This window comes from Danio aesculapii, chromosome 16 (genome assembly GCF_903798145.1).
Source record: "Danio aesculapii chromosome 16, fDanAes4.1, whole genome shotgun sequence".
Taxonomy (NCBI): domain Eukaryota; kingdom Metazoa; phylum Chordata; class Actinopteri; order Cypriniformes; family Danionidae; genus Danio; species Danio aesculapii.
This window is the reverse complement of record NC_079450.1, coordinates 21,087,730-21,113,267: the sequence shown is the minus strand read 5'-3', so window position 1 is coordinate 21,113,267 and position 25,538 is coordinate 21,087,730. Positions and strand designations below refer to the sequence as shown.

The 25,538-nt window shown below is 35.0% G+C and overlaps 1 protein-coding gene across 1 annotated transcript in view; it reads left to right on the top strand.

Annotated features, from left to right (window-relative positions):
* Positions 1-1,691: 1,691 nt before the first annotated feature.
* The window catches only part of si:dkey-34d22.1 (discoidin, CUB and LCCL domain-containing protein 1), a 26,597-nt gene continuing 2,750 nt past the window's right edge, over positions 1,692-25,538 (top strand). Inside the window, exons 1-14 of the mRNA XM_056476212.1 lie at positions 1,692-1,899; positions 8,705-8,926; positions 10,496-10,633; positions 15,449-15,500; positions 15,630-15,702; positions 16,792-16,925; positions 17,754-17,791; positions 18,437-18,616; positions 19,700-19,812; positions 22,301-22,472; positions 22,664-22,750; positions 22,846-22,939; positions 24,572-24,612; positions 24,717-24,827. Coding sequence (XP_056332187.1) covers positions 1,761-1,899; positions 8,705-8,926; positions 10,496-10,633; positions 15,449-15,500; positions 15,630-15,702; positions 16,792-16,925; positions 17,754-17,791; positions 18,437-18,616; positions 19,700-19,812; positions 22,301-22,472; positions 22,664-22,750; positions 22,846-22,939; positions 24,572-24,612; positions 24,717-24,827 — 1,594 coding nt within the window. The 5' untranslated portion in view covers positions 1,692-1,760. The remainder of the gene's footprint in view (positions 1,900-8,704; positions 8,927-10,495; positions 10,634-15,448; positions 15,501-15,629; positions 15,703-16,791; positions 16,926-17,753; positions 17,792-18,436; positions 18,617-19,699; positions 19,813-22,300; positions 22,473-22,663; positions 22,751-22,845; positions 22,940-24,571; positions 24,613-24,716; positions 24,828-25,538) is intronic.

The following is a 25,538-nucleotide window of genomic DNA, read 5'->3' as shown; positions in this document are numbered from 1 at the left end:
CAAAGCGAATCTTCCAGCTGCAACCGAACTCTGAGAAACTCCCACTCTTGCATTCACTACAGGCAATTTAGCTTATTCAATTGACTTATACTGCATGTCTTTGGACTGTGGGTGAAACCGGAGCACCTGGAGGAAACCCACGTGAACATGGGGAGAACATGCAAACTCCACACAGAAACGCTAACTACTACTGTACTGTATAACCTTACAACACTTTGTTAAAGAATACTACAGCAATAATATTTTTAAAAAATCTTTTACTGCAGTTAACTGTAGTGTATTAAAGTGTAACATTCGCTCCCATGTAGAAAAGATTGGGTACTTTGTTTATAAAAGTTGTTGTATCACCACAGCAACTATAGAATTACTACAACAGATTAATTCAAATCATGTATGGTTTACTAAAAGTTACTATAGTATTTTCTTATGTGAGATTGAGATCACATAACCCACATCATCTCTCACACACATCACTCTCACTCACACACACACACACACAATATTTTTTTTCGTACAATAACGGAATCTGTCCAATGCACAAACTAGTATATATTTTAAAAAAGGATACTTTTGAACCAAGAACCAATTGGATCTTCAAGGAACCAAAATGGTTATGTCATCACTGCAAAAATAAATAAAAAAACGTATCTTTAGAATCTTTATTTTTACAAGTGTACTTGCTTTATTGTGGTTGTCCAATATTAAAATGGCATTTACTAACAATATTAGCATAGCTTTAAAATAGTAAATCCAATGAATATTTTTTTTCAGTGTAAGTGGTTGCAAACAATTTATTTGGGCTGAATTAAAAAAAAAACTAATTAAGCTGAACATTACTAAATTTTATTTGTTTGTTTAAATTCAGCACATATAAATTGTTTGCAACCATTTACCTTAAAGAAATGTAGTAAATCCAATGAATATTTCAATGTAGCATCACTAGGGGTCAGTAAAAGCTCAACATTGCTGTCAGGGTAATTCACCCAGGGTATTTCACTCTAAAATGGGAATTCTGTCATCATTTGCTAGCTCATGACTTGTTTCAATCATGTTTTTAGTGTGGATCAAAAACACTACAGTGTTTACTATAATTGACTATTAGTTTTTCCATGTGGGATTTACGTTGGTGTTGGTGTGTTCAAAATATCTGCTGATGATAAACATTCAGAAGACTTATTATTATAGGCTAATTATAATTATTTATATAGACCATTTCAATGTGGTCATATATCCCAATGAAGATTTCCTCCTTGTCAAACTATTTCATAACAAGAGGCAATTCAATCATAACCTAATATTAAAACAGCTATCATAATATTATTTATCAATATGTAGTTTTTGGATTCTCGAAGCGATAAAAATTGGATATACGTTGGGACTATTGTTTTTGTTTACATCTCTTAAAAGGTATATAAGTTAGGCTATTTGAGCGCGTTTAAAACTTCCACCAGTTTCCACCAACTTCCACCTGTTTTATTATAGTGTGTTGTAATTTTTAGCGTATCAACTTCCGTATTACATTATGTGCACGGTTATCCATTTTTATTAATTATATTAAAGGGGAAAGAGCAGGACGTCTCACTTCATACAAGCCAAGCAATGAAAGGGAATTGTAAATAAGTTGACTAGCACGTCCTAAGGCCAATAAGAGTAGCGTACATTAACCCATGCCCAGTCGGGGATGGGCTACACTTTGCAGCGTTAACTAGCATGAGAAGCGTGAGAGACTAGATTGTAAATACGACATGAAGTAAAAACCCATGAGTCCGCGAAGGGAAGGTGGAATCCCGCAGGAAAACATGCACGCCAGATATGGAGCTCTTTGGAATACGGTGGAATTTTCTCGGGTTTGGATTATTCTCAGCATCGAAGCACTGGTCTTGGTATACGGCCAAAAGGGTAAGACTGGCGTCAACTACACGTAATACTCCTAAGTGCTACTGTATATACATTAATAATATGGAAGTTCGAAAATATATATTATGGTTTGACAAAGTCATAATATCAACAGATAATGTTTAATAAAAACTATAGGAGGCTTAAATTTGGGCAACACGTTGGCATTTTCCCACTTTCACACACTGATAATTTTGAGAACATGCAGCAATATAACAAGGGAATAGAGTCATTAAAAAAACTAGAATTTTCTGTCCTGTTTAATTTTCTTTTGGGCAAACATTATGATATAAGCTAAAGATGTTGTCATGGCATATTTTGAACAAGATTCAAATGATATTATTATAATTGACATTTTTTAAGGAATATTAATTATTTAGGGATCACATTGCAATCCCAAAGTACTGATTAGTTGCCATTTAAAATCTTTATACTTTGTAATTCTCTATTGCTCAAAGCAAGAACCTTTTAAAATCAATTGAAATTACTATAATTGACATTTTTTAGGGATTATTAATTGTTTAGGAATCACATTGTAGTCCCAAAGTACTTATTAGTTGCCATTTAAAAAAATCTTTATACTTTGTAACTCACTATTGCTCAAAGCAATAACCTTTTATGATCAAATCTAGTATGATCACATATTCTTAAATATATATATATATATATATATATATATATATATATATATATATATATATATATATATATATATATATATATATATATATAATAAGCACAGGTCTGAATATTAATGTTATTTTACTTTTACATCAACATTTATTATGATGAATTCTGTTGGAGCATTATTTCGCCCATATTTTGTTATTATATTTCCTCACAAATTTGAAACTACAGTAAATGCTTTGCTTGTGTTGAATATGTCCATATAAGATCAGGATCACATCAGCATCTGGACTGCTGCATTGGGAGATGTGCTGACGTCCTGCCTTGTTGTGTTTAGAGTGTGAGTTAGGAAGAATGGACTTGTTTATGGTATGTCTCAATGTGTGTGGGGTCAGCATGAATCACTACAGCCAGATTCACAGACTGTGAGGATTACGGAAACTCCAGTCAAACGTCCACCCACTGAACTCTGTGCATACAACATGAGCCAGAGGAGAAGCTTTCTGTTTTTGGGGGGGTGTTTTTGTGCTAATGTGGAAGCTGACATGTTTGTGAAATTGCTGTATTTTTATGTAGTTTCAAAAGCTATTCAAGGTCTAGAGAGTGTCCGTGATTTTCCAGGACACAAAGGAGCAGGATAAAGAGCTCATGCCCAAATATTTTTACTTTACAGTTGTAATATGATTGACGGATGAGGAATTATTATGTGACAATCTAAACAGCCGAACATCCTGTCTGCCATGGGCCCAGACCTGCAGGGACGTGCCAGCAAATCTCCTGCCGAAAAAATAAAATTACATGCTGTCTGATAGTGCCGATGACGGATCGGTATCCTTGGTCCCAGTGCATTCATGGTAGCTCAGCTGTAAGGAATGTTATATTGGGTGTCAGCAAGTGTCTTAATTATACCCAGTATATGCATCCTCAAGCGCTGCATGCTTTAAACACCTTGCTGTGAACTCAACTAGCAGACATCGCACAGATGTCATCATATTGTCTGCCTGCTGTTAAATAATGTCTCAAGATCGCCTCAGGCCATGCTTCGTGAGGAGTTCATAGTAGTGAATGTTGAGCTTAGTCTGTGAAGAAACTGGCCTATTGAAGCTGTGGCTAATCTTTCTTTAACGTCAAAGGAAATTTAAGAAATTATTGTTTTTGGTTACATAAATGTATTGTTTTCGCTTCTGAACACTTACTCTGCCTACCATTCGTCAAATAATAATAAACAGCCCTGCACAATTGACACACCATTGGTTGTGCAAGTATTGTTGGGCTGGTTGAGATTAAGCAAACAGCAATGTTTTTATAGCACCACATTGCTACATTATTCATGGTCTTCAGGGGTACGGTGTACATTTTAGGACATCTTCAGACCTCAATCATACAGTTACAAGGCGTCATGCCTCATCATTTCAGGCATCGTTTCTCAAAATGAAAGGCTTCAAGTCTCAGGAAAAACAAAGTCAAATATCAGGTCTCGTACAATTAAGCATTGGTCAAAACGGACTCAGAGGAAAAGTTATCAGACAAAAAGACATTAGGCAATACAGACCCATGAAAAGTTCAGACAAAAAGATGTCAGGCAAAACAGACCCGGATGAAGTTTTTAGACCAAAAGACATCAGGCAAAACAGTGAGATAAAAAGTTATCAGGCAAAAACATCAGGCAAAACAGAGTGAGATGAAAAGTTATCAGACCAAAAGACATCAGGCAAAACAGAGTGAGATGAAAAGTTATCAGACCAAAAGACTTCAGGCAAAACAGAGTGAGATGAAAATTTATAAGACCAAAAGACTTCAGGCAAAACAGAGTGAGATGAAAAGTTATCAGACCAAAAGACTTCAGGCAAAACAGAGTGAGATGAAAAGTTATCAGACCAAAAGACTTCAGGCAAAACAGAGTGAGATGAAAAGTTATCAGGCAAAAAACCATTAGGCAAAACAGAGTGAGATGAAAAGTTATCAGGCAAAAAGACATTAGGCAAAACAGAGTGAACAAATATTTTAGGAAATATTGTGAGAAATGTCTTGCTTTGTTAAACATCAACTGGGAAATATTTGAAAAAGAAAGAAAATAAAATCACAGGAGAGCTCATAATTTTGACTTTAACTGTACATGTAAAAATGTGGCTTACATATTGCCGTTTTCTATAATATATGGGTGGAAGCCTTGGATTGATCCACATTTTTGATTCATTTAGTTTTTTTGAATGTATTTATATTCATTTATTTAGCAGATGCTTTCATCCAAAGCAACTTACAAATGAGGAATACAAGCTGAACACAAGCAGAAGCTCCAGTTAGAGTGAACAGGAACTAATTGAAAGTGGAAGATGAAATGGTTAAATATCAGAAGATTTCGCTGTTTGTCGGTGTCATCTTTGGTAAACAAAATGTGTGGTACTGTAAGTGTTTCCCGCAAGACACGTCACTATGAATGTGTGTTATGTCATGCGTCATATGTCCATTCAGAGATTAACCATGAAGCTGTCGAGAAAGCACATTCGGCAGTCACCAGATGTCAGTGATTTTAGTTTATAATTTAAAAATTATAAATAATTTTTGTTACAAAAGCACATCGGTCCACTTTAGCAGACATTAACCAATTGGTTGTGAAAACAAATTATGGGAAAAAAGATGATTTAATATGGATATTATTAAAAGTTTAGTTATTTTGTATGTCTAAACATTAAATGAAATTAATGAGATCGTAAGTCTTGACACATTTAAGCTAAAATGGCCCTACCACCCCCCTTTATGAAAAATAAGGTGAATAGGTCATGAATATTAAACTATTTTGTCAGTGAAAGTCAGGGAAAAGTCAGGAAAAATTCATTTGCCTTAAAGTGAAAACCCTGAAATACACACATCAACTCTTCCTTCAAAGAAATCAGGAAAGTGGTCAAAAGATGCTTGTCTGTTTAAACATCATGCATGTTACCTTACTAGGCAAGGCATTCATTCATTCATTTTCCTTCGGCTTAGTCCCTTATTTATTAGGGGTTGCCACAACGGAATGAACCACCAACTATTCCAGCATATGTTTTAGGTAGCAGATCCCCTTCCAGCTGTAACCTAGAACTGAGAAACGCTCACACACTCTCGCATTCACACATCCAGTCATACACTACGGCCAATTTAGTTAATTCAATTTACCTATAGCGCATGTATTTGGACTGGGGGGGGGAAACCGGAGCACCCGGAGGAAACCCATGCAAACTCAGGGAGAATGTGCAAACTCCACACAGAAATGCCCACCTGCCCTGCCAGGACTAGAACCAGCAACCTTTTTTTATTTTATTATTAATATTTTTTTTATTATTAGAATGTACAAAAAGGTACACAAATTGAGATCATACAAATACACAGAAAATGAAACCATAACAAAAAAAACAAAAACAACAATATAGTTATATATTGTACTGATACTGGCTGGTGCGTGTGTTTGTGTATGTGTGTGTGCATGTAAAGGTAACTTGGTAAGCAGGCCAGAGTACAAACAAAAGGAACAATAACAGTCAATAAATGCAGCAAGTAACATAGATCTATTGACCTTATTCTTCAATGCGGAAGTGCGCTCGTTTTTGCGATTGTTTTAGAACTTCCGATTCAGCTGCCAATGGGAGAAATGACTATGAATAATAAACGGCAGAAAACGGTTAAACTACTTACTTACAGTACAAACAAGTATTTGCATGACAATACAGACAAAATAAAATAATATAAGAAAATATCAGTTTGCAACATCAAGCAGCAAAACAAGCTGTTTTTAACATCTAAAAATGAATGGAAGTGAATGAGACCGGAAGTCTCGTGCCAAAATGATTCAAATGGATGTGCCCTCTCGTACACGGAGAACAAGGTGAATATAAAAAAAAAAAAATCAGATAGAAAGAAAACAGTCAGTGATAAGGAGTGACAACAATGCTAGTGATATGATAGTATTAATGACAGTAAACGAGCAAGAAAGGACAACAGTAATAATCATTAATAACAACCTCTACAATAATAATAAAAATAAATCACAAGTACTACAACTACTACTGAGAGTTTCTAATGTTACAACTATTACTACTGCTACTACAGCCACAATCACTACAACAACAACAACGTCTACTACTACTGATACTATTACAACGACTACTACCACTGATACTACAACAACAACAACAACAACATCTACTACAATGACCTTCTTGCTGTGACAGTGCTAACCATCGAGCCACCGTGCTGCCCTAAGCTTAAACTTGCCCCAAGTTTATTTATGTACCACATTTCACATTGTTAATTCAAAATGCTTTAGAAATACAACAATAAAAGAAACATCAAATACAACAAGGCTAAGTAATAAAAAACTTCCTTCCAAAAATGTCTTGATTTCAAACACAAAAAATACAAAAATGATTCAAAAAAGAACAAAGAATAAAAAATGATTATAAACTGATTAAAGATGTGTTAAAACTATTTAAAAAGAAATGAAAAAGGCTAGTCATATCCATATATAAATGTCCTCCTTTGCAAAATAATTAATTACTATTTCTTAGGAGGTTTGAGATAACGATTAATTGCCAGAAACGCCCCCAAATTTACCCACAAGCTTTAAATGTATAAAGACTCATGAAGATAAAATCACCATCACCCATATCTCACATAAACCCTTTAACCACGCTGAGTCACACAGTAAATTGTTTGAACATTGCCAGTTAACAGTCTGACCACAAAACTGTGTTTGTTTCCCTATGCGATGATTAAGATAGTTCACAGCAACAAAAGCTTTGGTAGATCGGAGATAGATTGCTCCTAAAGCGGAAAGAAGGGGACCACAAAAGCTTCAAGCCAGAATGAATCAGAGCTGACTAGGAAATTAGGAATGGCAGACGGACGATGGACTTTAGTATTTAGCCATAAATGACGCAAAACATTAGGCCATTCATATTGACACTGGGATTTACTGGCACTATTAGTCGGGAATTGTTTTGGGGATATTTTGAGGTGATTATTTCATGTTGATGAACTTGGCAGAGCTTGTCTGTGGAAGTTACCCCACAACACAGCATCACCATCAACTAAACCCTACTGCAATTATGACTTTAATTAACACCATTATGGAAACCCCCTCAAGTGTGAATAATGCGATGAAACTGGCAAGCTCTCTTTACCGCACAAGCTTTAGCTCTTCAATACCCAGCTGACGACCTGCCAATACCCACAATGCATCCTGTCTCATTCCACCACAGGCTGGAAGCATGTTAAAGGGATGGTTCACAAAAAATGAAAATGTACTTACCGTTCACTCAGCCTCAAGTGGTTCCAAAACTTCATGAGTTATTTCTGTTAATCACAAAAGAAGATATTTTGAAGTATGTTGGAAACTGGTAACTATTTACATCCTTAGTATAAAAAAAAACTATTAAAGTCAATGGCTACCATACTTCAAACTGTCTTTTGTTTTGTACTAGTTTGGTAAACAAATTTTCATTTTTGGGTGAACAATCCCTTTAAGACAGCTGTAATAATTTCTAAAACTTCACAATTTATTTCTGTTATAATTGAAGATATTTTGAAGAATGTTGTAAACCGGTAACTTTTATCTTTAGTATGAAAAAATGTACTATAGTTCACACAAAAATGAAAATGTACTTACCATTCACTCAGCCTCAAGTGGTTCGAAAACTTCACAAGTTATTTCTGTTAAGGACAAAAGAAAATATTTTGAAGTATGTTGGAAACTGGTAACTATTTACATCCTTAGTATGAAAAAAATTTTTACTATAGTTCACACAAAAATGAACATGTACTTATCGTCGTTCACTCAGCCTCAAGTGGTTCTAAAACTTCATGAGTTATTTCTATTAGACACAAAAGAAGATATTTTGAGGAATGTTGTAAATTATTTACATCCTAAGTTTAAAAAAAATACTAAATGGAAGTCAATGGCTACTACCTTACATCAAAATGTTTTTGTTTGGAACTGGTGTGGTATAAGAATTTAAATTGTTGAGTGAACCATCCCTTTAAGATATCAGAGAGCAGTGTTTAATGATTCATGGATGTTAAATAAGAAATAAAGTGTCTGTGTTAATTACATGTGGAATGAAACCACAAACCTAGATCATTAACTACAGAATAAATGCCTTTTAAAATTACAGTGATTTTTTTGTTCTCTTGATCTTTTTCTCAGGCAGTGGGTGTGGACACACAGTCCTTGGTCCCAGCAGTGGCTCACTGACCTCGCTGAACTTCCCAGGAACCTACCCCAACCACACCCTGTGTGAGTGGACTATAAAGGTAGCGAAGGGCCAGACGCTGCTTTTGACCTTTGGGGACTTTGACTTGGAGAGGAGCCAAGACTGCATATCTGGCTCTCTCACCATCACAGACAGCAGTGGAGCCACTAGAGTGGGTATGACCCTCTACACACAGACGTCTGTGAGAAGTGCCACACACACAAACAAACACACACACACGCACACACACACACACACACACACACACACACACAGAGAGAAGCAAACTAATAAAACTGTCCTGGACAAAATGGAATGGTATGAACAATTTTGTCTATATCTGTATGTGCTGTTACATCTAAATCTGGGCAAATAATTCTGACTTCAACTATACATACATGCATGCCTACACACACACAATATATATATATATATATATATATATAGTGTGTGAGAGAGATTAAATATACCAACATTAGATTAAATAACTTGCTTAAGTTATGAAGTTATATAAAATAATAATATAATATCAATGTACAGTAAATAATTTGTTTTAAATACCCATTTAATATTTACTTTCTCACAGGAGCGGATCTAACCAATAAGCAGGGTAAGCAGCTGCTTAGGGCCCCAGGACATCTGTTGGCCCCCAATAAATATCTACAAAATTATACCTATAAACTATATGTAACATAGTTTTCTATCATATTTTGTATAGTGAGAGTCAAACAAAACACAATTTGTACATCATTAAATATCATTTAATATACCATAAAACAATACTATTATAATAATGTAATGTTATGTTAATATAATATTATAAAATAAAATATCCACCACCCCCAATCATGGAGCAATCCAGCAGTCAAATTTATAAACAATATGTATTTATTATTTTTAGTTGTAAATAAATTAAGGAAATTAAGTAATTCATTTTAAAATGTAGAGCTTGCATTAAGATAAAACGTAGAAAAGAAGATTGAGTGACAGAAAAAAAAGGCAAATTAAATAAAAGTGGAAAGAGTGCATTTCAGGACTTGGGCCCCATGGCTGGAATTGCTTAGGACTCCCCCAATTCACTAAATCCTCCCCTGCTTCCTCATCATTTGACTACCTTATAAACTAGAAAAGTATTTATAATTTGATATAGTTATTTAAAAAAGGAAATTACATAATTTACATTAAATATCTATTTAGAATTTTAAATTTTACAAATTATTTTCAGTATTTTAAAATCATAAATAAAAATAATTGCATTTAATATTAATAACTATTTTATATTAAAACAAATATATTTCCAAATTAGCTATTCTTTAAATATAAAATATAATTTTACATAATTTTTTAATATTAAAAATTGTATTAAACATTCTTTCCTAAACCCAAGTGTTTCATGTTAATTCTTAGAATTGTGAAATCCTTTCTAGAAACTATCCTGATACTTTGCTATGCCGTCTTATCCCAAAATGCCAACACAAGTAGGAAATTTACAGCTACTCGCCACCTTCATCTGCTATAATTTTAGAGCCACCTCATTTACAGCATGTTGTTATTGAGAAATTCCAGAGCGTCCACCTCACGCTGTTCTTTAGTGCCTCAGAGTCATGTGACCATAAGCTTGACTGCGGTTTGCATGCTGAATTCCACTCTGCTGTAGCATAACAGTGATGCAGCCACAAAAGTGTGCTTGAACATGCCTTTTATGGCCTACTCTGCTTGTTTATGTGCACTCTGTTGTTTCACAGGTCCTCTGTGTGGGCAGTTGTCGGCCACAAACAGGAACATATCTGTGAGTTCTAATGAAATAACGGTGCGTTTCGTCTCCGGCACTCACCGTTCAGGGCGGGGCTTCGTCATGTCTTATTCAACCAATCAGTACTCAGGTAACAGCTCTGTTCGTCTGATGCTATTCTGCATCACTTCCCACATCATCAATAAACATTAAACAAATTGTATTAATGTGTTACACTAAATACTTATTAATCCTAATTATACTTTTAAGCGAATATAATAATGTAATTAAATATTACTCAAACAACTGATATTAAAAACTCATTTAGGATTTAATAAAACAATGTACAGTAGGTACGGAAAGCATTCAGACTCTCTTACATTTTCACTCTTTGTTATATTGCAGCCATTTCCTAAAATCATTTTATTAAATTTTTTCCTTATTTAATGTACATGCAGCAGCCCATATTAACAGAAAAACAGAATTGTTGACATTTTTGCAGATTTATTTAAAAAGAAAAACTAAAATATCACATGGTCCAAAGTATTCAGACCCTTTGCTGTGACACTCATATATTTAACTAAAGTGCTGTACACTTTTTACTGATCATCCTTGAGATGGTTCTACACCTTCAATTGAGTCCAGTGGTGTTTGATTATACTGATTGGACTTGATTAGGAAAGACACACACCTGTCTATATAAGATAAAGGTTTACCTTCCAGCAAGACAACGGCCCTAGGCACACAGCTAAAATAACAAAGGAGTGGCTTTACAATAACTCCGTGATTGTTCTTGAATGGCCCAGCCAGAGTCCTGACTTAAACCCAATTGAGCATCTTTGGAGAGACCTAAAATGTCTGTCCACCAACTTTTACCATCCAACCTGACAGAACTGAAGAGGATCTATAAGGAGGAGTGGCAGAGGATCCTCAAATCCATATAACAAAGAGTGAAAATTTTAAGGGGGTCTGAATACTTTCCATACCCACTGTATATAAAATACCAAGATTTTAAGTTGTAAAATGTAATATTTGGAATGAAAAAGATAATAAATACCCTTTTAGGATTTTTTCCCCATCACATAAATTATATTATACACATTATATAAATAGGAAAATATATGATTGTATTTTTAAAAATTATAACTATATAAAATAATATAAATATATAATTTAATAAATTAAGTAATTAATTTTAAATGCACATCTAGGCATCCACACATCTATAGATAAGTAAACAGATGTTTAGTTGCCTAGCTATAATATTTAATACTTAATTTATTCAATTATACATTTTAAATCTATATTCAATTTCTAGATGTATAGTAATATACTGACAATATAATAAATGCAAACTAAACACCCACAGTGTCTACAATTTACATTCTCATGCTATTGTTATCATATAAACTATACTAAATTTACAATTCTTAATTAATTAAAAATATTCTTTTTTTTATTATTTAATATAATATTAATTAAAAAATTACATAATAGACATTTAAAACCAATACTCCTTCAGGCTCTTTCAAGTCCTATTCAACCAATCATTTCAAGCAACAAGCTCTGCATCACTTCCCACGTCATCTATAAACAGAAGACAAAGAAGAAAGCCACAAACCTATCAACAAAATAAGAACTAATAGATTATACCATGTGGCTCCATGGTTCTTCCTGCTCTGAGAGTGTTGTATATTACAAAAGTAAACAAAGCATGGACTGTTTGTCCTCTAAATGTACAGCTCACCCAGTAAACAACACTTGAGCTGACTCGAGAAGTGGGAGTAGTTCTTAATCTCAACTACTGTTTACTTCTTTTCTAACTTCATATGTGAACCGCCCTACCAGAGTTCACGCAATAAACATCCTTACATGTGTTGTAGCAGTAGACTACACTAAAATAAATGTCTTTAAGCATCAACCTGTACTTATATTATAAATAAAAATGCTTTCTAATCAAGCCTAGAAAACAAGAGCATGTTCAGTTGGCGCAATAATTGGATATTCGCGAATCAGATTAAAGTCATTAGATTAGGTTTTTTATTCACAACAAAGCGTGTTAATAATTATTACACTATGACTACACAGCTGTCTGTAATACTCACTTCTGACATTCCAAAGTATGTTATTAGTTAACAACTCTAAATAACGCAGGCTCATCCGGAAACTTAGAATCACAATGACCGTCAGTGAATATGTCCATATACTTACAACCACATTCATATGCAAGTGCTTGTCTGCCACATTACGGTTTTTGAATGTTTGGCAATGTCTTGTGAATGAATAATTTGTAGGTTAGTATACCCTGCAGGCACAGGATGTCAACATGACGTCATATTGACGTTGTACCCCAACGTACCCCAACTTTTTGGGGACATTAGATTTTGTTTGGAAATGAAAATCAGGTTGACATGAAAACCCAAGCTCAAGCCGATGTCAATGTCCAACATCCAACCTAAAATCAACTAAATAACAATGTCTAATCATGTTACGCCTTGACGATGTGTGGACGTTATCACTATGACAATTTATGTCATAGTGGATCTTGGTCACTTTCCAACACAACCTAAAATCAACCAAATATCAACGTAATTTGACATCATTATTGGATGTCAAAATATTGTCGACCTTAGAAGCTGGCTAAATTTTGAATTTTGGTCACCTGACATCATGACCTAAATCTAACCTAATATTAACGTCTTATGATGTTGTGTGCCTGCTGGGTACGCTTTATTCGGCCAGTTTCGTTTTTGTCAGCTTTGTGTTTTTGACTGTTTGCCGCCATCTTGTGACTGAATTATGTGCAGGTTAGTGCAATGTTATACTGCATCAGCTGTTTTGGTTTCTGTCTGCTTTAATTAATAAATCAACAAACCATTATGGCTCAGGACTATGTTTTGTGTAAAATTTTTATGTTTTGTGGCAAATGGCTGTGCAATAAGCGGGATAAAATACATCCAGGTGGATGTTTTAGCAGAATAAAGCCCTACAGTCTTAGGGCCAGTACACACCAAGCAGACGCCAAACAACTAGCGCTGATGAAACCCAGCTGTGTTGTCACCTCACGTTAGCCTGCATCTGGACCAAAAAGCTGCCTGTGAACACACCAAACAGATGGCAGCCGACTGAAACTGACAAACTGATTTACAATGGGAAAATGGAACTTCCGTAACATTATGACAGTAATCGTCACTCACTATGGAGGGATTTGCTTGTGCAAATATATCCGATAATCTAATAATCCATATCGTTTCTAAACATTTGAGAAATGTAGCAAAAATGCAGCTGTCCTCTTTGTGTTCCTTTCTAATTTGTTTACTTGTCACACATGCGCTCTGATTCGTTGATGAATAACCAAACCAACCAGGTGGATTCATGCTGACCGACTGACTGACAAAGTCCAACGGTTGACCACAGGCTTGGCGTTTCCCAGCCTTTATTAACTGAAGGACTGATTCAGCTCTGTGATAAGTTCTTGTTATTCTGAAATAACAATCACCTAGATGTACTGTATACCTTACTTGACTGAGGCCTGAAACACTGGAGACTGAACACAGATATATCAACATGAAATATTGTAGCAGGCAACACAGACATCTTCAGAATGGCTAAGCACACCAGTAAAAATAATAAATATTCGGTATTAACTTTACAGATTCTTGAACAATTCTCATTGGTGGATTGGAGAATTGTTTGTTATAATGCTCAAAAAAGTTTGTTGAATCGGTGTTAATTAATTGAATCAAACTTTCAATATTTCTGATATTTCCACTGCCCGTGCGTTAAAATTACAAAAGGGCTCATCCCTATATGTCCTAATTTCATTGAAATAATAGATCATTTAGGTTACCTTTTTAAATCTGGCAGGGAGCAACAGCTAACAATTACATTTTGAGGTTAATTCTGGTTTATTTACAGTTTTCACTGTTGATTAATAAGTGCTGTCCCTGTTGTGATGAAATATATGAAAAGTTTACCCTCTGGATGAGCCTTTCTGAATGAAACACAGCGTGTGACACCAGAGAACATTATATTTAACACACTTTAGGCTCTTTATTTTACAAATATTTGTTTTATAAATAACCTTGTTAAATCGTGGAACCAGGCCTGATCCTGTAGTTTTCCATATATTTTAATGGGAGGCCAGTGTGTTGGGCCATACAGAAGCAGACCATAATGGGTCAGCCCTGGATGCAGGGATTTTAAAGAGTAGACCATAATGGGTCAGCCCTGGATGCAGGGATTTTAAAGAGTGTGTTAGGGTGATGGACTGGAATGCAGCTCTCCTCCTTGGCTGAGGTTCAGAGTGTTTGCTTTGTAAGCAGGGCATCAGACTGGCTCTCCTGGCCTGAATAAGGAGAGGCCCCTGTGCTCAGCCACACACTGAAGGAGATGGAATGCGGTATGTTCACTCCTCCTGCATAGACAAGCACAGCACGGCAGCTTAACCATCACCTGACCACACAGCGGAAGAGATTTTATTTGCTGTATTCTTGTGTTGTAGTAGAAATTGTAGTAGTATTTGATGACATAATTTTGACAGTTTTTTACACACTTTAGACCAAGGGTGCCCAAACTCAGTCCTGGAGGGCCGGTGTCCTGCAAAGTTTAGTTCCAACCCCAATCAGATATACCTGAGCTAGCTAATCAAGCTCTTACTAGGCTTTTTAGAAACATCTTTGCAAGTGTGTTGAGGCATTTGAAGCTAAAATCTGCAGGACATCAGCCCTACAGTACCGAGTTTGGACACTTCTGCTTTAGACGTATCAAATCTACTCACCCAGGCTGCATTTACTTGATAAAAAAGTCTGTGAAATAATATGGCAATTTAAAATAAAGCAGATAGATAGGTAGGTAGGTAGGTCTAGATCGATTTAATAAATGTAAATGATTCAACAGCAGCGTATATGAGCTCAGGTGCGAGATTTTAACTGCAGTTTATGTCAATGCTATTTTTATCCCACAGAGCTCATTTCATGCCTGCATCGAGGGACACATTTCTCCTCCCAGCAGATCAGGTGAGAAGAAATCCTCAACAATGGTCTGCCATTAAAAGCATAATAACACAGTGATTCATCCCTCTGAATGATGTTGCTCAGTCTTGTAGGTTATGTTATTGTTAATGTGAATGATGGCTTGTGTTCCAGTGCTTTCTGTCCTGCAGGCTGCAAAGGGGTCTCAGGAGAAATCTGGGGCTGGCATGGACAGGGATATCGTGATGTAAGCTCAGATTCATATATCTTTTTGCAAAAGAGCCACTATTAGTCATACTATTCAAATTTACTACCGTATTTGGATTGATGCTGTGTTTTTAAAAGCTCAGTTTCACTAAAGTCTTTTGATAAGAATATTTAATATTATTCCCCTAAAATCTAAAATGTAAGTGTTTGGGGGTTTTAGTATTATTATGTTATTCTTAAAGGGATAGTACTCTCCATCATGTTGTTCCAAACCCAGTAAGTTTTGCTTGTCTTCAGAACACAAATGAAGATATTTTTGATTTTAAGGTTAACCTGTTACCCAGCACTCACTTTTGGGGATTTACACCTACCTACATTTAAATAGTAACAATTTTTGACCCTAGTGAGCTATAAACACAAATTAGGTATCATTGGAAAGAATACGTGTTGGGCTTCACTGTGGTCCATCTAGACAATTTCATGCTACAAAATATAAAAAAGATATACATTATGAAGTAATAAGAAAGAAAAATTTTACAGTGTTCAATATTTGTTTTTTCATATACAAAAACAGGAAAACATTAATGTAAGAACCTATGCCTTGAAATCAAAGTGTCTCGTGAGTTTATATTTCAGATTTGATGAAAATACTGTAGCATGCAAAACAAGATTTCTGTAAAAAGTTTTCTGAGACTATATTGGTGTCCTTTTTATCCTCACCGTCAGAGGCATTTTCTCAAAAATGACCCTTCCAAACTAAAACAGTTACAGTTGCTGAATAATTTGTTCTACATTTACAGTTCATGCATCTTTGGAAAGACAACACTTTAGGCTTTACTATCCATCATTCAGAGTTATGTTAACATTATGCTTATTTAATGTTAAAAAGTTGCATAGCACTAAACATTTTATTATTTCATAAACAAATCAGAGAGCTCCCTCATCCTCCATTGACGTCAATGGCTATGGAATAACTTTTGTGCGCACAAAAAAGTGACTTTAATCAATGGATTTTCCACCTCAGTGTCAGTGTAGGGCGCGCATTCACATTTAATGTACTTCATTGAATTTTGAATATAACTATTAATGATGTAATATTCCAAAATATGTGTGTTTGCTTTTGTTGTAGACATCAGTTTTATGTAAAGCTGCGGTCCATGCAGGGGTGATTTCAGACAGTTTGGGCGGCATGATCAATGTGTCTCTGCAGAGGGGCATTACCTTGTACGAGTCGAGCTTCGCTAATGGAGTACTGTCAAAAACGTGAGTGTGTGTGGAATCGTGTGTGAGTTATACTGACACCTAGGGGTATGGATGAAGCATCACATAAAAGCAGAGGATTTTAGTTACTGATATAGAATAGGGTATATGCGGAAGTAAGAGGAAGGACTTTTAATTTGTCAGTAACCTTCTCATTTTATATTGTGGCTAAAAATAAATAAACTACCAAATATAAAACTATTTAGGCTTTTATAAATTAGAATATTTGTATAAATTAGAATATTTCAGGTGTTTAGTTATATGCATGTATGCAAGGTTCTGTTGATTTGAAATTTTCCCCAGACGTTGGTAACAACCAAAGGAATACATATATGACAAATTAAGTTATGCATAATAAAGTGCAATTAAACCATTTGAAAGTTTCCTTGGCTGTGTTTTGGATCATTGTCTTGCTGAAATATCCACCCTGGTTTCATCTACATCATCCCAATAATGTAGATGTAGGACTGAAGCAGCGAATATTAATTTACAATGAGGAAAGGCAGAGGGGGGATGACTAACTACTAAGAGATTTCTGCTGCTGTCTGGGCTTTCACTGCCTTTTTACACCTCCCTTTATTCATGTGTTCAATACTTTTTTCCTGCGTCATTTCAGTTTATTACACATAGCTTATTTTGTAAATTAATAAGATTTGTTTTCTTTTCATATTTGGATTTCTTTGGTTGTTATCAACATCTGGCGAAATTTTCAAGTCAACAGAACCTTTTGAATTATGTTTTCTGAGAAAAATGGTGACGTGTTCAATACTTATTTCTCCCAGTGTATATAATATAATGGAATATAATAATGTATATTCACCTTTTTTTTAGCGGATCCTTGTCAGACAAACGGGTTGTCTTTTTTAAAGGTAATAACTGTTACTTATCTCTATGTTAGATAAGATTTGAACAGATTCTGATGAATGAACCAGTTTTATATATTGAAATGTAATTGTTTTGATATGCGTTGATTAATGGCTTTTGCCTGTATTAGTTTATTTATGATAAAATGTCTTTAACTGCAAATGAATTGCACCAGTATCAATGTATACATAATTTACACAACATTCATATTTTTCCAAAGCGCTGTTTGATAAAATAGTATTAATAAATATAACTTAATTTTTTTCATACATAACCCACTTTTTATGTTCCCTGAGATGAGGCAACTATAAAATATAGACACATGTCCTCATATCAAACTCACTGCTTTATTCTGTAGTGTCTAATTATCAACTGCATTTTAAAAAAGGACAGTACATAGTTTAATTAGGTCCTAATACTAGGAATGAACCTGGGTGTCAGTGTTCAGGAATAAATTACAGTTATCGCACACACACTTACACCTGCTACATGATACTTACAGTTTCAACATGCTGTTAGTGCCTGTTTGTAATTATACATCGCTTGAAGATAAACACTGACAACTAAAGCTAGGGTTTACGGTGTATAACTGAGAAATGAGAAAGTGTCATCTTTACTTAGAGTAAGTTCTGCTTTCTGTCCATCTGCAGAGTGTAATGGGGAGCTGATGGTGATGGCCTATAACACCTCTTCAGTTTGGGATGAGGTCAACAGGCTGGGCCAGAAGGTCTCCTGGTCTCCGGAGCTCGAGGGCTCTCAGTGGGCTGCCAGCTCTGCAGATCAGCAGCCGTGGATGGAACTCGAGCTCTGGAACAGGAGTACGGTCACAGGTTAGAGGTCAACCAATAATAACACTATATTGCATCTTGAAAGAAGCTATTAATAATGTAATTCATGAAGTTCAGAAATATAAAAAAAATCTGTTGTTTTTTAATAGCTTTTTAAGTTGTATGAGAATTATCACAAAATAAAAAAAAATAGAAAAATTTAAATGAAATAAAAACAGTCGATGGGCAAAAAAATCTACTTAACTAAAATAAATTATTACAATATATAATATAAATTGCAGGAGTGGGAAACGTGTTTATATTCTGTCATTTTGACTATTTAATTTTATTCTGTCACTTGCCATAATTCAAGAATTAATTATAAAATAATTTAATGCATGTCTAAATCAGCTAAGAATATAACAGTTCTCAGATTAAAATGAGATTCATGTATTTGTGGAAGTATTTCTGGTGATTAAAATGTAATTTTTACACCACAACAACAAATTAAAAACATTTATAACATTTTTAAACTGCAAATGCCTGCAATGACAATTTAATCAAATCATGATACTCATTGACACAGATCAGGGCAGATGTTTGTTAAATCATTTAGACACATACATAAACATCAGTGGACCTGAAACAGAGACTTGTGGAAGTCCTGTATTTCAATTTAAATACTCTGGTCTTGTATTTGTAACTCTTTTCCTAACACATTGTCTATTTTCTAAACATGATTAATTAAGTATGTAACCTCTTCAGATGTTAACTTCTACATCTGACAGAAGAATAACTGCTTTAATATGTGTCTATCTTTCAAAAATAAAGTTTTGCATTACAAAAACACTCCATAAGCCACTGAAAACAGTATTGACACCCAGTTGAGAAATGCTGCTCTGGCTGATGACAATTCTTAACAGAAGTTCTAAGCAGCCTACCAGAAGGCGCTGGTCACTATGGTGGCCTCCATGCAGCAACAAACAAAAAGGTTTATAACTGCTAATTCGTACACAACCTATGGATTTATAGGTTTGAGTTGATTATATTGTTTATATAACATTATATTGATGCGAACTGTATCAGCATTTGCTGCACTAAAAGTGAATGTTACAGGAAAAATCTGTTGTTTGCATCTGCTTTCAGGCATCATAACAAAGGGTACGCCACATTACTACATTGAAGCTTACACCATCATGTTCAGCAAAGATCGCAAAACATGGAAAGCCTACAAAGCAGCGTCAAGCAAAGACAAGAAGGTACATAATGCTGCAACTTTAACCGCTCTAATAATATGCAGATATTTAAATAGAAAGACAAATTAAGAACTCACCAAGCAATTTTGTGTTTAATAGACATCTAATAGATGTCTAGCATGGATGGATCTTGGCTAAAACAAGGATGAATTTTGGCTGTAAAGTGAAAATCTAACAGACGTCTAAGAACAGCCCAATATTAGACTAAATCATCAATTGGACATTAGACCAACTTCACATGTGTAGTTATTTATTCCTGTGTATTTGATGATTAGTCTAATTTTGGGCTATTCTTAGACAGCTATTAGATTTTCACTGACAGCCCAAATTTAACCTTGTTTTAGCCAAGACGTCCATGTTGAAACGTCTATTAGACATCTATTAGACTTCTTTTATACAGACAAAATGCTTTCAGGCAAATGAATACAAGAACACACTGTAAATTGACTTAAAGCCAAAGAATTCTGTTTTGATGCATACATTTATCTCACAGTATAGGTCTGCAGAAATTTCCGAATAAATGCGGTAGAGGTCGGTAACTCTGGTGTAATTTGAATGGGAGCAGGCGAGCTAACAATATAGTGCTCCCAAGTCCTGACGTTATTTCGGAATAGCACACGGGTCGCACACCGGAAGCGCCACGCAGTACCATGCGTTTTAGAATTGCACACCGCGCTGCAAGTCGGCAGCTGTCTGCAATGCCCATCTACGACTTAGGACACGGTTGATATTTTTGCCATGCCACAGAGCGCCATCTGAATAGTTTCATTTTAAATAAAATGCAAATGTGCACGTCCGACGAACATTACTTCCAACTGTCATAAGTGCGCCGCAATGTGGCACTGAGCAGCGCATCCGGTGTGCAACCAGCTTCAGCAGACCTCAGGTATAAGGTGCCTGACATTTAGCCCACAATCCTTGCACAACCTACAGTTTTATCTATTATCTGTTTTGGTAGTACCCAATTTAAATGTAAGATTTTAGAAACCAGATCTAAATTAGCGGGAACAGTCGGGTACGGTAGAAAATTGTAATGTAATGTAATGTGTATTTATATAGCGCATTTATTGTTTATGGCTATACACCCAAAGCACTTCACGGTCATGAGGGGAGGTATCTCCACACCACCACCAGTGTGCAGCATCCACTTGGATGGCAGCCACAGGACAACGGCGCCAGTGCGCTTACCACACACAAGCTATTGGTGGAGTGAAGAGACAGTGATACAGCCAATTGGGTGGATGGGGATGATTGGGAGGCCATGATCGTAAGGGCCGATGAGGGACTTTGGCCAGGACACCGGGGTTACACCCCTACTCTTTTACGAGAAATGCCATGGGATTTTTAATGACCACAGAGAGTCAGGACCTCGGTTTAACATCTCATCCAAAAGATGGTGCCCACTGACAGTATAGTGTCCTCTTCACTTTTACTGGGGCATTAGGACTCACAAAACAGCAGGTTGAGTGCCCCCTGCTGGCCTCTCTAACACCACTTCCAACAGCAACCTAGTTTTTTCCCATGTGGTCTCCCATCTAGGTACTGACCAGGCTCAGCCCTACTTAGCTTCAGTAAGTAACCGGTATTGGGCTGCAGGGTGATATGGCTGTGGCTTTTAATAAAATTATATAATAAAATTATATAATAAATAATAAAATTATTCTAAGTTGGCAGCAGCTGAACAAAGACTGAATATACAGCGGGAGCGGTAGGGTGCGGAATAATATCTGGCGGGAGCGGGACTAAAAAAAAAATTAAATCAGTCCCTTGCAGACCTGGAGGGGATCCAGGCCCGGATCCAGGGTTTGCCTAGGTACACATAGAAGAATAAATAGCTTATACTTTGGTCTCATTGGCTCCTCTTTATAGGTACAATCTCTGCACTGCACTGTGATTTTTAACTGTTTATTCATTGTTATAAATTTCCCATTTTTATTTTCTTTTGTGTAATTGTAATTTCATTTTGTTTATGGAGGAAGAGTTGGGAGTTTCTGTGAAACTATCTTGCTTTTTCTGTTAAAGTTTACTAAACAGATTTTTAAAAAATGTTCCACACAATCAATTTGTGTTGGGAGAACATAAAGGAATTAAGTTAGCTTTTTAGTTTGACCAATTTTAAAAAATTTGTCCGCCCCTGCCAAAAAAACCTCAAGAACTGTGTTGTTATAGCTCATTTTAAATAAGTAGTTTGACCAAATAGCAAACATAATTTTTTGAGTGTAGGTACAATCTCTGCACTGTACAAAATGTACCACATAATCGATTTGTTTTGGGAGAACATGAAGGAATTTAGCTTTTTAATTTTTACAAATTTAAGTGAATTGAACAAAATAATTAAGTTCTCCCAAAAAAAGCTCACGAATTGTGTTGTTTCAGTTCATTTTAAGTAAGTAGTTTGAACAAACAGCATTTTTTTTATGTGTGCCTTGGCTTTATTTTGTGATACAAGCAATCTTTTATAAAGAGACATTAACATTTTCTTCAATGTTAGGTGTTTGAGGCCCACTCTGATGGACATGGGATGGTCCTCAACAGTCTAATTCCTCCAGTAGTAGCTCGATACATCCTGCTGAAACCCCAGAAGTGGCACATCAGGGCGTCTGCACAGGTTCAAGTGCTGGGCTGCCCTTCTGCCACCCTCAGACCTCGTTCCCAAGGAGACGGTAAAGAATCTCTTTTAACCTCCCATGTGCCACATAAAGCTCAGTTTAAACATTTTTATAGTCCATATTCTCAAAAAAAGAGCATTGTATTAGACAAAAGTACAAGTGTGTTGCAGTAAATCTTGTAGCAACGAATGAATTGCAGTCTTAGTCTTTTAAAGCAGTGATGAATTCTCTGTTTTTTTTATCAGAGCTGAACACTAGGAAGGCAGTTGTCACAGAGACTTTGTCATTAGACACGCTGCCCACCGAGAGCCCTGTGATCACAAGAAGCTCAGGTAATCTGCTGTGATTGCTAGTAATATCATAATTTTACAAAAACCCATGGTGGATTTGTGTTTGAATGAAAAAGCTTTCATTATTTCCTCTACAGGCCCCAGTCAAGCTGTGATATTAGTAGCGGGCATGGTTTTAGGAGCCGCTCTTTGTGTTGGTTGTCTTTTAGCTGGACTTATTTGGTGGAGAAGGTAACAGTATTTCATTTATTTTCAAGTTAAATTAAAATAACATTTGGACATATTTACTTTTCAGTATTCGAGTTGATCTAGTATTTATACTTTATTAATTTGACTTTAAAAATGACAATTTTTACTAAGCAGCTTCAAGCAAAGACAAGACAGTATATAATTCTGCATCTGCAACAGCATTAACAGAATGCATATACTGTATTTACATAGAAAAATTAATTAATAAATAGCGCAAATTGACTCAGCGTCGCACTATAAATTGATTTAAAGCCAAACAAATTCCTTTTATGCATACATTTACAAAATGCTATTTTTGTTTTACTATACATTATGCACAATTTTCATTTGACTACATAATTATTTATTCATGTACATTAAATGGTACACTGATGTACAAATTTGTGTCATGATTTATGGAAGATGCCCACTAGAATATCATTCAGTGCAACAATAGTTTAGAAGCTAAAAAAATCTGTCTGGCATTTGTAAAACAAGAATAATTTGATGATATATTAAAAGACTAACTTTCATTTTAAATCTGTATAATTTGCCACTATAATCAAAGTTTATTGATTATTGGTTTATAATCCAATGGGTTTGTTTTAAAAGTTTTAATGTTATCAAATATAATTATATTGTGTAGATAGTTTATTTACTGTTTATTTTTTAACCCTTTTTTACTCAATATATTTTGGTTAATTGTGTCCATGACACCACTACTCTAAGCTAATTTTAAGATTTTTGTTTTAATGATAACTTATGGACAAAAGTTCAACCAGGCAGTTATGATGCATGGTTAATATATTAGAATTACATGTCAAAATAAGTATGCCATACAGTTTTTATATAAATATAACTTGTGTTGAAAGATGATGCAATATTCTCACGTTGTGACTTTTTAAAATTTGAAACTTAAAGTAGACTTGCATTTTTCGTATTTAATGCTTTAATTGAATTACATTTAATTCTATTTAATGCTTGAAATGTTGTTTTATTTCCTTTTTTACATTTTGTAAATTTTATTTAATGCTTTAATTTTATTTTATTTAGCGTTTTAATGTTATTTTATATTTTATTTTTTACATTTGAAAATTTTATGTAATTCTTTAATTACATTCAATTTATTTAATGCTTTAAAATGTTATTTTATTAAATCCTTTACGTTTTGTAAAATTAATACTTTAATTACATTTTATTTTACTTTATTTTACTTTATTTTTTAATAAATTTCTTTATTTTTTACATTTTGTAAATTTTATTTAATGCTTTAATTTAATTACATTTAATTTTATTGTTTTAATTTAATTACATTTCATTTTAATGTTTTAATTTAATTACAATTAATTTTAATGTTTTAATTTAATTACAATTAATTTTAATTGATGCTTTAATGTCATTTCATTTTTTTTACATTTTGTAAATTTTATTTAATGCTTTAATTTAATTACATTTAATTTTATTTAATGCTTTAATGTTATTTTATTTTTTTACACTTTGTAAATTTTATTTAATGCTTTAATTTTATTACATTTAATTTAATTTCACCTTTTATTTTATTATTTTAGGCTGAAATATGCCTCTCAATTATTCTTGACATGAATTTAAATATTTTATTCTTTTTGTTTTTGTCAGAAAAAGAAACTCTCAACTAAAGAAATGCTGTGTTGACCAAGGTAAGCACCCTTTACCCTGCATCTCCAGTCCTGTTTGTTTTATCCCCATGTCTCCAATCTGTTACTGGTATTTCCTGACTGCCTTTCCTGCTCTCTTGCTTAAGGCTGTCAGGGTTTCCACAGGACGATGAAGCTTCCATCCACAAACCCAGAGCTCGTCTCTTACCCTCTGGTCCGAAACGTCCACGACGCTCTCCCCAACCCTCCTCTCAATGGTACGACAACCACTGACATTTTTCATCCCATTATAGCAATGAATACCCCAAATTCATTCAGGAATGTTTAGAGGGACAAACGAGACAAGGCAGTGTTTGTCTAGAAGACGCCGCTGGGTACAACAGCTCTCAGCAATATATTCCAGAACTCTAATACGACTCGAACAGCAGGACGGAAACAGAAAGAAAGCCAAAAAGTCATTCTGACCCCTTTGTTCGGCTGTTCTGTGTGCTTTTGCTCAGCTGAGAGTAACAACAGGGCCAGTGGCTTTCATTCTGAGCTCATTCCTCTAACAGTTGCTCGGTGGCAGCATAAATACATGGCTTTCTTTTGTCCGCAGTGCTTCCCTGAATGGCTTCTTTAATTGGAGCCCAAATTAGGGGGCACCCAACGCCCTCCTTAACACCCACTGGCCAACAGAGCCTTCAGTAAGGGCTTCTGGGACGAGGAGGACAGGAGGTCAGCGGTCAGGACAATCAGAGTCCTTTCTGAAGACGCTTCCATTAAAACAGTTTTGCCCTCTTAGCATTCCTGCCGAGTGAGTGAAGGACTGAGAGGAGGAGGACGAGGGGCCGCTTTCAGAGTTTTAGATACTGTTGGATCATGTGGGAGCTCAATAATGCCTTCGTATTATTAGTTGGCCAAGAGAAAAGCCAGCCCTTTGGGGATGATTCTGGGGTTTATTATTATAGGTGCACTAAGCAAATTTG